A 10,995-nucleotide genomic window follows, 5' to 3' on the forward strand; every position below is an offset into this window, starting at 1 on the left:
GTCTTTGCCCTTGAGTAGATTCTCAATAGAGAAGTTGTGTTCTTGATTAAGAGTAGATTCTATTGCATTGTTGAATCTAGAAGTTTAGTCTTTTCCCTCGAGGAAATAATTGTGGTTGGTCTGCTATGTTTGGTGGATTCTAATGCATTGAGTAACAAGACAACTTATCAATGGTTTTGTTATGTTACTTACACAGCAAGGATAGGTTCTAGAGTCTTAAGGACACAACGTTAGTTTCTTTAGATAACTTTCTCTCTGCCTTTATCATTTTGGCATCAAAGTTCTGAAGCAAATTAGATTGACCATCCATGATCCTACAAATCTATCGAGGTATTAAGTATATTCATAATTTTATTGAAAGCAGTGAAGTGTTCTTTTGTCCTTGGACAAATCGCTATAGTTCAATCTTTGTATTTGGGATTTGGTTTCTCTCATCTAGACAACCATTAAACTGATTTGCTTAGAAGATGCTCTTTTTGTGCAGTTTGATTATCTTCTAATGTTTTGGACAAGTAAACAAATTATAGTGATTTGACTTAATAAATACATCTATATTCCAAAATTGATAATGGTTTTTAAATATCATATTTGAAAAAAAGATTCAGATATCAAAGTCTTTGGGCGTGTTCAGAACCTACTGTGATCATTGTAGCACAAGTAAAAGATATTCTTATTATGTAAACCAAAAAGAATCATACAAATAATTAAAACAAATCTATTGTTAGATGTTCATAGAAGTGTCCTCTAGCTTAGAGGCTATAACTAATAACAGAGGTTTTTGGTGTTTAGTCTTCTTCGGCCATGGGTGCATCGTCTTGATCAGCATCTCCAAAGTCATCATCTCCACCATAGGGTGCCACCGGAAGAGCTTCGTCTTCATCCAACAGTGCGTCAGGAATCTCCATGTCTGCTGTCACTTTCATTTTCTCCAGATTCCCCTCACTAAAGAAAGAGTTCAGTGGCTTTGATACCTACAAAACACACCCAAAAATAACAACATTTCTTTCTTGATCCCATTAAGTTACAGCAAGGTTCATATTTTAACCACAGAAGGAAATAAAGGCTTTACCTTGAATAATCGGTTTCTTTTCTCAGCACTTTCGATAAGGTTTTTCCATAGCGGATCGCTCTTCAATGTTGCAGCTGAACCAACGACCTGATAAGCAAGTTTTCAGAGAATGGATCAGTGAGATATTGAACCAGAGAGAGGGTATATATAAATAAAAGCCAGAGAATAGCTTCTATGCCAGGTTTGGTTTTACGTCTTACCAATACTGAAGACTTAGCTCGTGTAATCCCCACATTCATCCGCCGTGAATTAGAGAGAAACCCAATCTGTCCTTTATCATTAGCTCTGACGCATGAGAATATTGCAACATCCTTCTCCCTTCCCTTTTCAGAAAAAAAGAAAGAGAAATGGATTAAACCTGGGGACTCTCAGTTCATTTCTATGGTTTGAGTTCTGAGATTGGTATAAAAGCAGAATCTAGTGCATTTTTAGTTTGTTTAAGCGCACATTTGATGTTGAACTGAGAAAAGAGAGTAGAATATTGACCTGGAACCCATCAACAGTGTTAATATCAACCACCTTTTCTGCCTCGGCACCAAACATCTCCTTAAACCGATCTTTGAAAGTTTTGACTTGGTAGTTATACGGCGATATAATAGCTAGCTGAGAACTTGACTTCAGCTCCGGGTACATGGTTACAAGTCTGTGGTAGATGAGAAGAACAAATTCCACCTCGTCTAGATTTACCCGAGAACCAGTTGCTCCTGGATGTTGAGACTCTTTCCCTTCATGTATATCGAAAAAGCAAAATGGACCAAAGCAACGGTATTTATGCCAGTCCCGGGTTGTCTGAGCTTCAATGTCAGCTCCATCTTCCAGTGCCTCTTCATAGAATTGCTTTGAAGGAAAGCTTCTTATCTGATTTTCAGTTAAAAATTGTTGGTAAAATGAGATGCAACCATTGAAGTAAGAATTAGGCTAACTACAATCATTTAAAGAATCTTGTGAAATTGCTATCAACTGATGTTAATTCTTAATAAATCTGATATCCACTGAGTATATATCTAAAGTGGATGCTAGATGAGAATTGCTGCATACCTCTGGATGCATCCGGTATTGGGTCTTCAACATTTTCACTGGATAGCCAGCCTTTTGAAGTCTCTCGAACATGCTTGTGCCATATCTTCATTGAAGAAAGAAAAAAAAATCAGCATGCAAATAGTGTCAACAAAATATTTTCGAAAGACATACACAGATAAAGTTTGGACGAAATGAGTGGTTTAAAGCACTTACCCAGAATCTTGAGCAACAGTTGAGATTACAGTAGCTGGGAGTTGTTTTGGATCCCCTACCTGATAAAAATAGAAATTTAAAAACAATTAGTTGCCTTTAAACGATCATATTAATCATTAACTCATAAACTTATGGTGTTGTGCTTGCTGGATGTAATGTTCAATTCCAAAAAATGGGATGCTTCTAATGATGTGTGTCAGATTATCTATCTATTTATAATATACGAAAATTACTGCAATTTTGATTCATGAAGTAATGCTATGGGATGTTACCAGAAACACTTGTTTGCACCTAGTGGCCAAAGGGATAAGAGTTGCGGGCTCAACCTGGGAAAAGAACACAAGAGTAAATTTCATTAGCAACGAACTCTGACTAGGAGATAAGCTTCTGACACTCTGGGAACACAAGCATTAACATTTTCTCTACCTGCATAAACTATTTATCAGTAAAAGGCTACTTTCACGTACAAAGTAAACAGCTAAGAATATAATTATCTGGATACTATAGGTTAGGGAAAACAGATGATCAACTCCATGTACCAACAATGCCATGATCGCAATTAGGAAAAATGTCTCATGCAACTTGAGTTTCAAAATAAAGCATCATATTTTTATATCCATTTTCAAATATGAAACCATCAGACATTTATAGGTTCATGTAAACTTTAGCAGAAACTTTAGCAGTTAGCAACACATCCAAACATTAGTCCACCTATTCGAAGGGGCTTACAGCTTGTGCAGCTTCATCGATAATAACGACATCAAAGCCACGGTTAGATTTAGCAAGAAGTGCAGAGCCACTGAAGCTAAGGGTAGCGAACACCTGAAAGTGCAGAAAAATAAAAGTGGATAATCATGGAGGGTAAAAAGAAAAGCTTTGAATTACATCAACACGAAAGTAAATTCCCCATACAATTGCAGCCTCTTCCAAAATTGCAGTGCGCATACTATCTATATCAGTTCCTGTGGTTCCTTGTTTTGGTTTATCAATGGAAGAGCCACGCTTTTGTGACACCTGCAAAAGAATGTTCTTAGAAACAGTACCAAACAATAATTTTGTCAACAAATTGTAATTTCGCTGTTAGTTCTCTACTAGTGTGATTCCTCCTTGAGTAGTCTTAACCAATAGACCTTTTATTATCTAATGACAGTTAGATTCCCAGTTGAATAATCTTTAAGAAAGTTAAATCAAGTAACCAAAACTAAGCCAGGACGAACGGCAATCGTAAAAGCTACTAGACACATACAAGGTGATCCAGCGATACTGACGCAACGGAGTGATGTGCCTTGAGACCAATTCGAACTATTTTGGGTGAGTATGTCTGGGCGTTTTCATCACGAAGACCTGAAAGTGCAGAGACCATAATATATAAGATCATTACCAACTTTCCAATAATGAAAAATGTATTGGATAAACCACATACCTGTAGTCAGAAGCCGCAATACAATTTCATCAAGTGCCGAGTTTGATGGAGCACAGACAAGTACACGTAATCTGTACTTCCGACTGGCATTAACCACCTCTGGTTTCTGAATGCAAGAGAGAATAAGATAGGTGGGGTTACTATATGATAAAATAAATAAATGCAGGGTAACAAATTGTCTCATAATAAAATCTTCCGACTTACCAATTCATTTCCTGAGGTTGGAAAAAAGCCATCATCACCATCTTCAGGCATAATAGCATCTCGAGGGTTGACACCCAAAATCCAAGGAGAAGCTCGTCCCCATTGATTGTATCTGCAAACAAAAGAAATGCTGAGACAAGTTCACCAAGATGGAGGTATGACATGTAAATATCTCAGACCAAACTATTGATGCAATGTAATCTTATTCTAAATCCTCTTAATTGCAAGATTTCATATAAAACATCATATAATATAGGTAATATCATAATACTAGCAATTCCCAATCATTATGAACACAATATCTGGGTGTGCAAGAACTAAGTATCGAAATATTAAACAAATCTTAACAAGGGAGAAAAACCATACTTCTCCTCGATGGTCATCTGAATTCCACGCTTCACTTCTTGCATCGTACCCCTATAATGAAAAAAAGAAGAAGGAATATTAACCAGAATGCAAAGCATAGTAAACATCCTAATTCGGAGCGGCACAAAGTTAAGTGAGCCTCAAGAGGATAGAATGTAAGAAATCATACTTAGACTGGACTCTTGCTGGAGTGGCATGCATAATAGCTCCAAGAATGCTAAGAATTGTCTGTGTTTTCCCCGTACCTGGAGGACCCTAATGAAGGATAGATTCATTAATATACAAATCAAACTGTCCGTAGGTTAATTTATCTGCTTGTCAATGCAATATGAAAAACAAATCTACGATATCTATGTTGACTGTCAATGCAACTTCAAAAGAAGTATTTCATGTCCACATAGTTTACTAGATCAAAATATTGCCAACTTCAAACAGATTTTGTGTTTTATTGCTAGCTCAGTAAGCATGTTAAAGAATTTTAATTTGTGTATTTGACATTAGTGTATAAAGAAGTGTGATATCTTAACATGAAAAAGCCAAGTAACATGAAACAAGTTAGAAGAAGAAGTAAACCTGTATTAACACGAAGGATTTCCTTGATAGACCAACCTGCAAAAAAATGTTTTGAGACAAAGAGTCCAAATCTATGTTAACGGAAAGTGTAAAAATTTGTAAGGAAAGAAATGACGAGGCCAAACTTACATCAATTGCCTCCTTTTGTGATTTGTTAAGATTTTCGTTAAAAAAATTATGCAGAGGTCCAGATATTTTCCATGCTTCATCTCCAAAACCACAAGATTTTTCTGCTGCAGTAAAGATTAAATCCTTGAAAGGGAGCGAACTGACCGATCGTAGTGCTATATATTCCCGAATAATGGTTGATAAACCACATAACTACAAAATAAACAAACCATATCATGAGGTCTAATTCTATCGAAAAAGGATATGCAACAGTGACATAAGTTTATGCAACAGCCGCCAGCTTTAACTTAAACGTAATCAAATTCTAACTAGACAGATGAAGGAAAAAGAAGAAGAAATTAAGCTAGCACAGCATACAGGAATCAATAAGACATGATATAATTTGACATAGTTGGTGTGTCATAACTCATAACAACTGACCTTTAAACTGAATACCCTTTTGTCGATAGGGCTGGCAGATGATGTAATAAGAGAACGCATATTTGAGAGAGCTTGGATAAATGACTTTGTTCTAGTGGATTTACTATTTCTGGTTATCTTCACTATGTCTTCAGCCAAATACATCCGAAGACGAAGAAGATTACTTTGACGATGTTCCACTACAGCAAACCCATAAGATGAAGGAAATGAATTCCCTTTAACCTGAAAAGATTAATCTCTATATGAATCCACCATTCAAAAACGACTTTTATATAAGCAAGTACATAATCAGAAATACTAGTCATACAACACCTTAAAAATTCAAACAAAAGCAAAGGAATAGTATATGTACCTCTTCTTTTGACAACAATAAAAGATCATTTTGAGCAAGATATTCATCCTCTTCATGTTCGTACGTGACAAGCAAAAAGTGAAACCCTTCACCCTCGCTGCATTCCATTACCAATCTCATTTTACACACCGATGCTAAGAGGAAAAATGACAGCAAATTCATTTCCACAATCAGAACCAAATATGTAAAGAAACTAGTTTATAAACAACATATCTTACTACAAGTATACAAATTTAATTCCCACTAACAGAACATCAAATCTAAAAAGAAAATCACTTTCTTCCATGATAGACAGAATTAATAAGGAAAACAAAACTCTAATTACAAAACATCATTAGATAAATATATATATATATATATATCAATGCTAACCTTCTTCACCGTCTTGATTCTGCAAAATTTGAGCTTTAACTTCCTCAAAGAGAAGTGGTTCAAAAGTCTCAAAATAATCATCAACATCTTTATAAGTATTCTTTACAACATTCAACTTCTCTTTAGAATCCTTTCTATTTTTCCTCTGTAAGATCAATTACAAAACAAAAAAAAAAAAACATAATTGGACATAAGTTAAATCTCACATTCGCCTAATAAGAAAACACATATAGTTTTACACAGATGAAGAAGGAGTTAGTATGATCGATCATGAAGTTACCTCAGTCTCTTTTGTAAGCTGTTTATAGTCCCAACCCAAAATAATGTTATAGAAACGAGTAACAGCTGAAGCTTCTTCTTCTTGTATCTTACCTTTATCGATCGCCATTACAAACTAATCTCCCTCCTCTCTCTCTCGTCTCCAAATTCGCCGCCCAGATTCTACACTGTACATGCATCATCAAACAAACCAAAACGAAATTGAGGAAGAAAGGTTATAAAATCAATCTTAAGCATAATGTGATCATAAACTCAATCATCAATAGATAAAACCCAAATTGACTTAGGGAATTGAATTTGAAGAGAACAACAAGTGAGCTAAATTAAAATCTCAATAGAGGCTGTGTCTAGAGCTAGTAAAGTTATTGTAAGATCAGCTCAAACTCGTAAGCAATTGGAGTATGTATACGAGCTCCGGAGATAGGATTTTACCAGTCGGAGAAGAAGAGAGAAGACGGCGGAGAGAGACGGTTGCGGTGTAGCTGTAACCGGGAAAAAAGGGTTTTAGCAAAACTTCTTATTTCATTCTCTCCTTTTTTACATTCTATGAGAACATTTGGTAATGGGCCGACCAAATTATAGGCCCAAATGAAAAAGTTAAAATTTTAATTAGGATTAAAAATGTTAATATCCTCTTATTATACAGTGATTTACTTTAAAAGTTTCAATCGTAGTTACATATGTTTTGTTTATCTTTATATCACACTGACTTCAACTTGTAACAAATCTGTAATTGTAGAGAAGATTGGAAACAAGTTAGTAGTTTCTGATGGTGCTGCTGGTGCAAGGGGTGCAAGCAAGATCAATGGTTGAGATACAAACTCGTAGAACTTCGTGAACAACTCCTCGTTGAAGCACTCGTAGAACTGTTTCTTCTTTCCCTGTTACGACATCGACTAGAGAGACCTGTCGTGATACTATTTCGTCTCTCATTCGTCTCCCACCTGACCATCTACCTAGCGTCGACCATTTCACCCAAACTAGCTGCTCTGAGATTCCATATTGCCTTAGAGCATCCAAGATTTGCTCCGGCTGTAGATTAAAGATGGTAAAGAAAAGAAAGTGTCATAGTGATGTAACGAAAGTTTGGTTTCTTTTGAAACAAACAACTAACCAGCGGGTTCAGGTGTTTTATGCAGTAGATGAGTCCAATGAGGTTTAACAGCACACTCAAGTTTGGTTTGAAGAGAAATAACTCCACATCTTGAAATCCTAACCTCATCGAGCTCATTGTTTCGACCGCGCGCAGATATTCTCCGGCCTCTAGAGACAACGTAGCAGGCCATTTAGTCACATAAGTAATCACCTCGGAAGCTCTAGACGCCATTTCCTTATGCTGCACCACATAGAATCTTCTCCATTCCTACAAAAATGTTTAGAATATAGAGTAATTATGAAACTATTATAGACCTCATCGTAATCAAAGTTTACATAGAGTTTTAATCCTTTCGCCACAACAACAGAGGCAACAAAAACAAACCCCAAATTAGAAACTAGCAAACTCTATCTATAAGTCTCCATTTTCCTGAGCTATGTAGACGATCATCACTGTTTCCAATTCAAACATAGCAGATAGTTTAAATTATAGAAAACCCCTTTCTACATCACATCACATCACCATCCTCCAGTACTGAGCAATTGTTAAATATCTCAACTAAAACAATCTACACAAGCAGCACATATCAATCCATGAGGTTATAACAAGCTCCAATGTATCCAAATCACAATTCAATTCAACAACAAATTAACACACACCATCAGACTACGAGTAGACAAAAATCTAAAACAACTCCAGACTTGAATTTGTAAGAAACAAGAACCTATAGTAATGTCTCATTTTTGTACCTGGGAATCTTCATCAGTAGTTCCAGCGTTTTGGGGATGAGGAAACAGAGTACTGTCTGCATCAAATGTGCACAATAAAGGCCATCTTTTTCTGAACAGAGGTTCCCATAAGACATCAGAACCACATAGCTCTCTCCAAAACCTAGAACAGCTACTGAGTGAGCAAAGATCAATCACCTATACATCAAACAAGACACAATTTTTCATCACGAATTAGCCTCAGAATCAAACTCACAAATTCAAACAGAGATTTAGCTTAACATTACAAGACAAAACCTGAAGAGAAGAGCCGATCTTCAGGATTATATCATGGGGAAGAGAGCTACAAGAAAACAAAATCGAATTCATACTTTTTTTTAATAAATTTTGAAACTTTCTTCAATATCTGTGGAGATATTTGGTTTCTAAGCAGTACACGTTACCATATGAATATGAAGGAGGAGATGATGATGATTATGATGATGATGCCGATGACGGTGACTCACCACATAAAAAAGTATACTTCTTGACGTTGACTGAAAGACAAAATTAACCGAACAGACAAAAATGTCAAATTCTCGGTGATTTCTTCTTCTTGTAGACCTTGAACTTCGAAGATGGCGTGTGCCCAGATCAGATTCATATGTCTAATCTCATACGAACTCATCATTTTCAAAGGAGCACCAAGAAAAGGCTCTTCTTTGATACAATGTTGGTGTATAGGTGAATGGCCGTAAGTTGTTCGATAATATGCCTGAGAGAAAAGGTATAACTTGGCACTTAGCAATGATCATAAAATAGAAAAGAACGGTTTTGGGGCATTCCGAGAATTGAACTCGGGACCTCTCGCACCCTAAGCGAGAATCATACCACTAGACCAAATGCCCGATGTTGAAAAGTTTCATTTTATTTTCATAACTATCAAAGTGATTTTACAAGAGAGAGTTCTCAGTTCTTACTCATTTGATTTAGCCACAATGATTAGTTCATGTTGTAACAATCTTTCTAGCTAGATATGTATTCGAACATGTGTGTGTAATTACAAGTTTTGATCCAATCGCTTTGAAGGGTTCTCAACACCTTGTCTCAGGTATCTCTCATATGACAACTTTAGAATGTCCTTATACTTTGGAATCTTGCAGCTATTTCAAGACACTTCATCTTGAGCTCAACCATCAAGCTTGGCATTATAACATTTATATCTCTATTGAATCTTTAGAAGATACTTAATTACATCTCATCAACATATAGCACTATAGCAGCAAGTAAAGCTTCTCAAACGTTTTGTATAATCTTACCTTCACACACTGATCATAATTTCATCTTTAAAGCCATTGAACTTTCAAACTTCTAATTCTGTTACCTTGAGGAGTGCTTAAGAGCATATACATAAATATTTCTTTAGAAAACATATAACATATATGAGAAGCTTTACGTTCTGATAAATAAGAGGGGGTTATTGAACTGTGTATTTTAAAAGAATTGAATGGATTCTGAAATCAGTCGTTATTCAATTAGGTAATTTATAAAGTACATTAAAATCCAGTGTTATTGGATTATGTATTTGTTTGATGTATTTTAAAATACATTCAAAACACTGTTATTCAATGTGCAAGTGATTTGGTGTCATTTCAGATTTTATTGTATTTCATTCTAAAAATATGAACAAACAAAATCCAATATATTTTCTCACGTATTCTAAATCTTTCTATTCCTCCTTCTCTTTCTCTTTCTCGTTCTCTCTCTATTCTTCTCGGTCTCTTCTTCTCTCTTAATAAAAAAATTCTAGATCTTTACTCCAGGTTTACTCCAGGTAGAAGCACAAAGGAGGATGTTATGTTTCTTCTTCATCCTTGACATGGTGTAAAGAAGAAATTAAACAAATCCCAGATTTCTGAAAAATTATAAAAACCAGATCAGAATCAGAAACTACCATTATACATAGAAAACATTTTTCTAATTGGTTTTTATGGATCTAAGTTTTGATTTACGAAAAAATCATTTTTGGCTCTAATGTCAAAAACTTTGTCGATCTAATTCAACAAACCCAAATTCTTCTGATTCAAATGATTTTTTATCTCTAGATTTTTTTTTAGTTTGATTTAACAAATAAATAGCCTAAAATATTGCATCTATACTATTAATTGGGAAGGACAACTTGAAGCCAAACACCCCCTAATTGAAAAAAAAATTTCATGAAATATATTCCAGTTGCCAAACAGAATTATTGACAGCAAAAAACAAACAAAAAAACAAAAACAATCTATATTTATGGAAATCATAATAATCTTTTACCATAAAAAGTGGACAATTAAATTCAAAATTAAATATATGTAAACATGTCTATTTTGAATATACATAAACATATTTAATATTAATTTAATATTTTAATATAATTTCGAAATTAATAGTATAGATTTAGAATGAAATCTAATAAAACAAAATCATCATATATCTAAAAACAAAAATAACATTTTTTTAGATTAATAAAAAGATAAAAAATATGTTAGCATATGAAATAATCAACTAATCAAATTCTACATAGTATATATACATAACTGATCATATCATCAAATTTTAAAAAATTATATAATTTTTAAATATAAATAAAAATTAAACAAATCAATAATTAAATATTTGTTTGCTAAAATCATACGAATAAACATTTTAGATCACATAAATTTCTTATTTTCACATAAAAAATATTCATATTCAAAAAGCAATCTAGCAATTATAGCACAAAAGATATCT

At 34.4% G+C, this 10,995-nt stretch overlaps 2 protein-coding genes and 1 non-coding gene across 3 annotated transcripts; all 3 read right to left on the bottom strand.

Annotated features, from left to right (window-relative positions):
* Nucleotides 1-646: 646 nt before the first annotated feature.
* On the bottom strand, nt 647-6,918 carry LOC17877470 (probable helicase MAGATAMA 3). The gene is made up of 21 exons (XM_006283062.2): nt 6,853-6,918; nt 6,422-6,587; nt 6,142-6,286; nt 5,770-5,903; nt 5,418-5,639; nt 4,998-5,189; nt 4,869-4,904; nt 4,465-4,550; nt 4,296-4,346; nt 3,930-4,041; nt 3,726-3,831; nt 3,549-3,646; nt 3,215-3,316; nt 3,032-3,124; nt 2,575-2,628; nt 2,303-2,361; nt 2,108-2,192; nt 1,556-1,927; nt 1,270-1,392; nt 1,070-1,156; nt 647-971 (listed from the first exon to the last, which is right to left on the bottom strand). The coding sequence occupies exons 2-21, from the start codon at nt 6,527-6,529 to the stop codon at nt 786-788; spliced, it is 2,451 nt and encodes an 816-aa protein (XP_006283124.1). The 5' UTR covers nt 6,530-6,587; nt 6,853-6,918; the 3' UTR covers nt 647-785.
* A 91-nt stretch (nt 6,919-7,009) lies between these two features.
* LOC17878879 lies at nt 7,010-8,658 on the bottom strand. Its single transcript, XM_006284312.2, has 4 exons — nt 8,542-8,658; nt 8,266-8,442; nt 7,535-7,783; nt 7,010-7,452 (listed from the first exon to the last, which is right to left on the bottom strand). Exons 1-4 carry the CDS (start codon nt 8,611-8,613, stop codon nt 7,177-7,179), a joined length of 774 nt encoding a protein of 257 aa, XP_006284374.1. The 5' UTR covers nt 8,614-8,658; the 3' UTR covers nt 7,010-7,176.
* A 401-nt stretch (nt 8,659-9,059) lies between these two features.
* Nucleotides 9,060-9,131, bottom strand: TRNAP-AGG. The gene has a single exon. It is a non-coding gene; the product is annotated as a tRNA-Pro (tRNA).
* Nucleotides 9,132-10,995: the final 1,864 nt, after the last annotated feature.

Source organism: Capsella rubella, unplaced genomic scaffold (assembly GCF_000375325.1).
Source record: "Capsella rubella cultivar Monte Gargano unplaced genomic scaffold, Caprub1_0 scaffold_7, whole genome shotgun sequence".
NCBI lineage: Eukaryota > Viridiplantae > Streptophyta > Magnoliopsida > Brassicales > Brassicaceae > Capsella > Capsella rubella.

What these genes read in the sequence shown, in the direction of transcription:
- LOC17877470 (XM_006283062.2), bottom strand. Translation starts at nt 6,529, where the DNA reads ATGGCGATCGATAAAGGTAAGATACAAGAAGAAGAAGCTTCAGCTGTT. An exon ending in CACAAAAGGAGGCAATTGAT is followed by an intron (nt 4,905 to 4,997) that starts GTAAGTTTGGCC and finishes ATTTTTTTGCAG; the next exon opens with GTTGGTCTATCAAGGAAATC. An exon ending in CCAGCAAGAGTCCAGTCTAA is followed by an intron (nt 4,347 to 4,464) that starts GTATGATTTCTT and finishes TTTTCATTATAG; the next exon opens with GGGTACGATGCAAGAAGTGA.
- LOC17878879 (XM_006284312.2), bottom strand. Translation starts at nt 8,613, where the DNA reads ATGAATTCGATTTTGTTTTCTTGTAGCTCTCTTCCCCATGATATAATC. An exon ending in AGATCGGCTCTTCTCTTCAG is followed by an intron (nt 8,443 to 8,541) that starts GTTTTGTCTTGT and finishes TTTGATGTATAG; the next exon opens with GTGATTGATCTTTGCTCACT. An exon ending in TAAAACACCTGAACCCGCTG is followed by an intron (nt 7,453 to 7,534) that starts GTTAGTTGTTTG and finishes TTTAATCTACAG; the next exon opens with CCGGAGCAAATCTTGGATGC.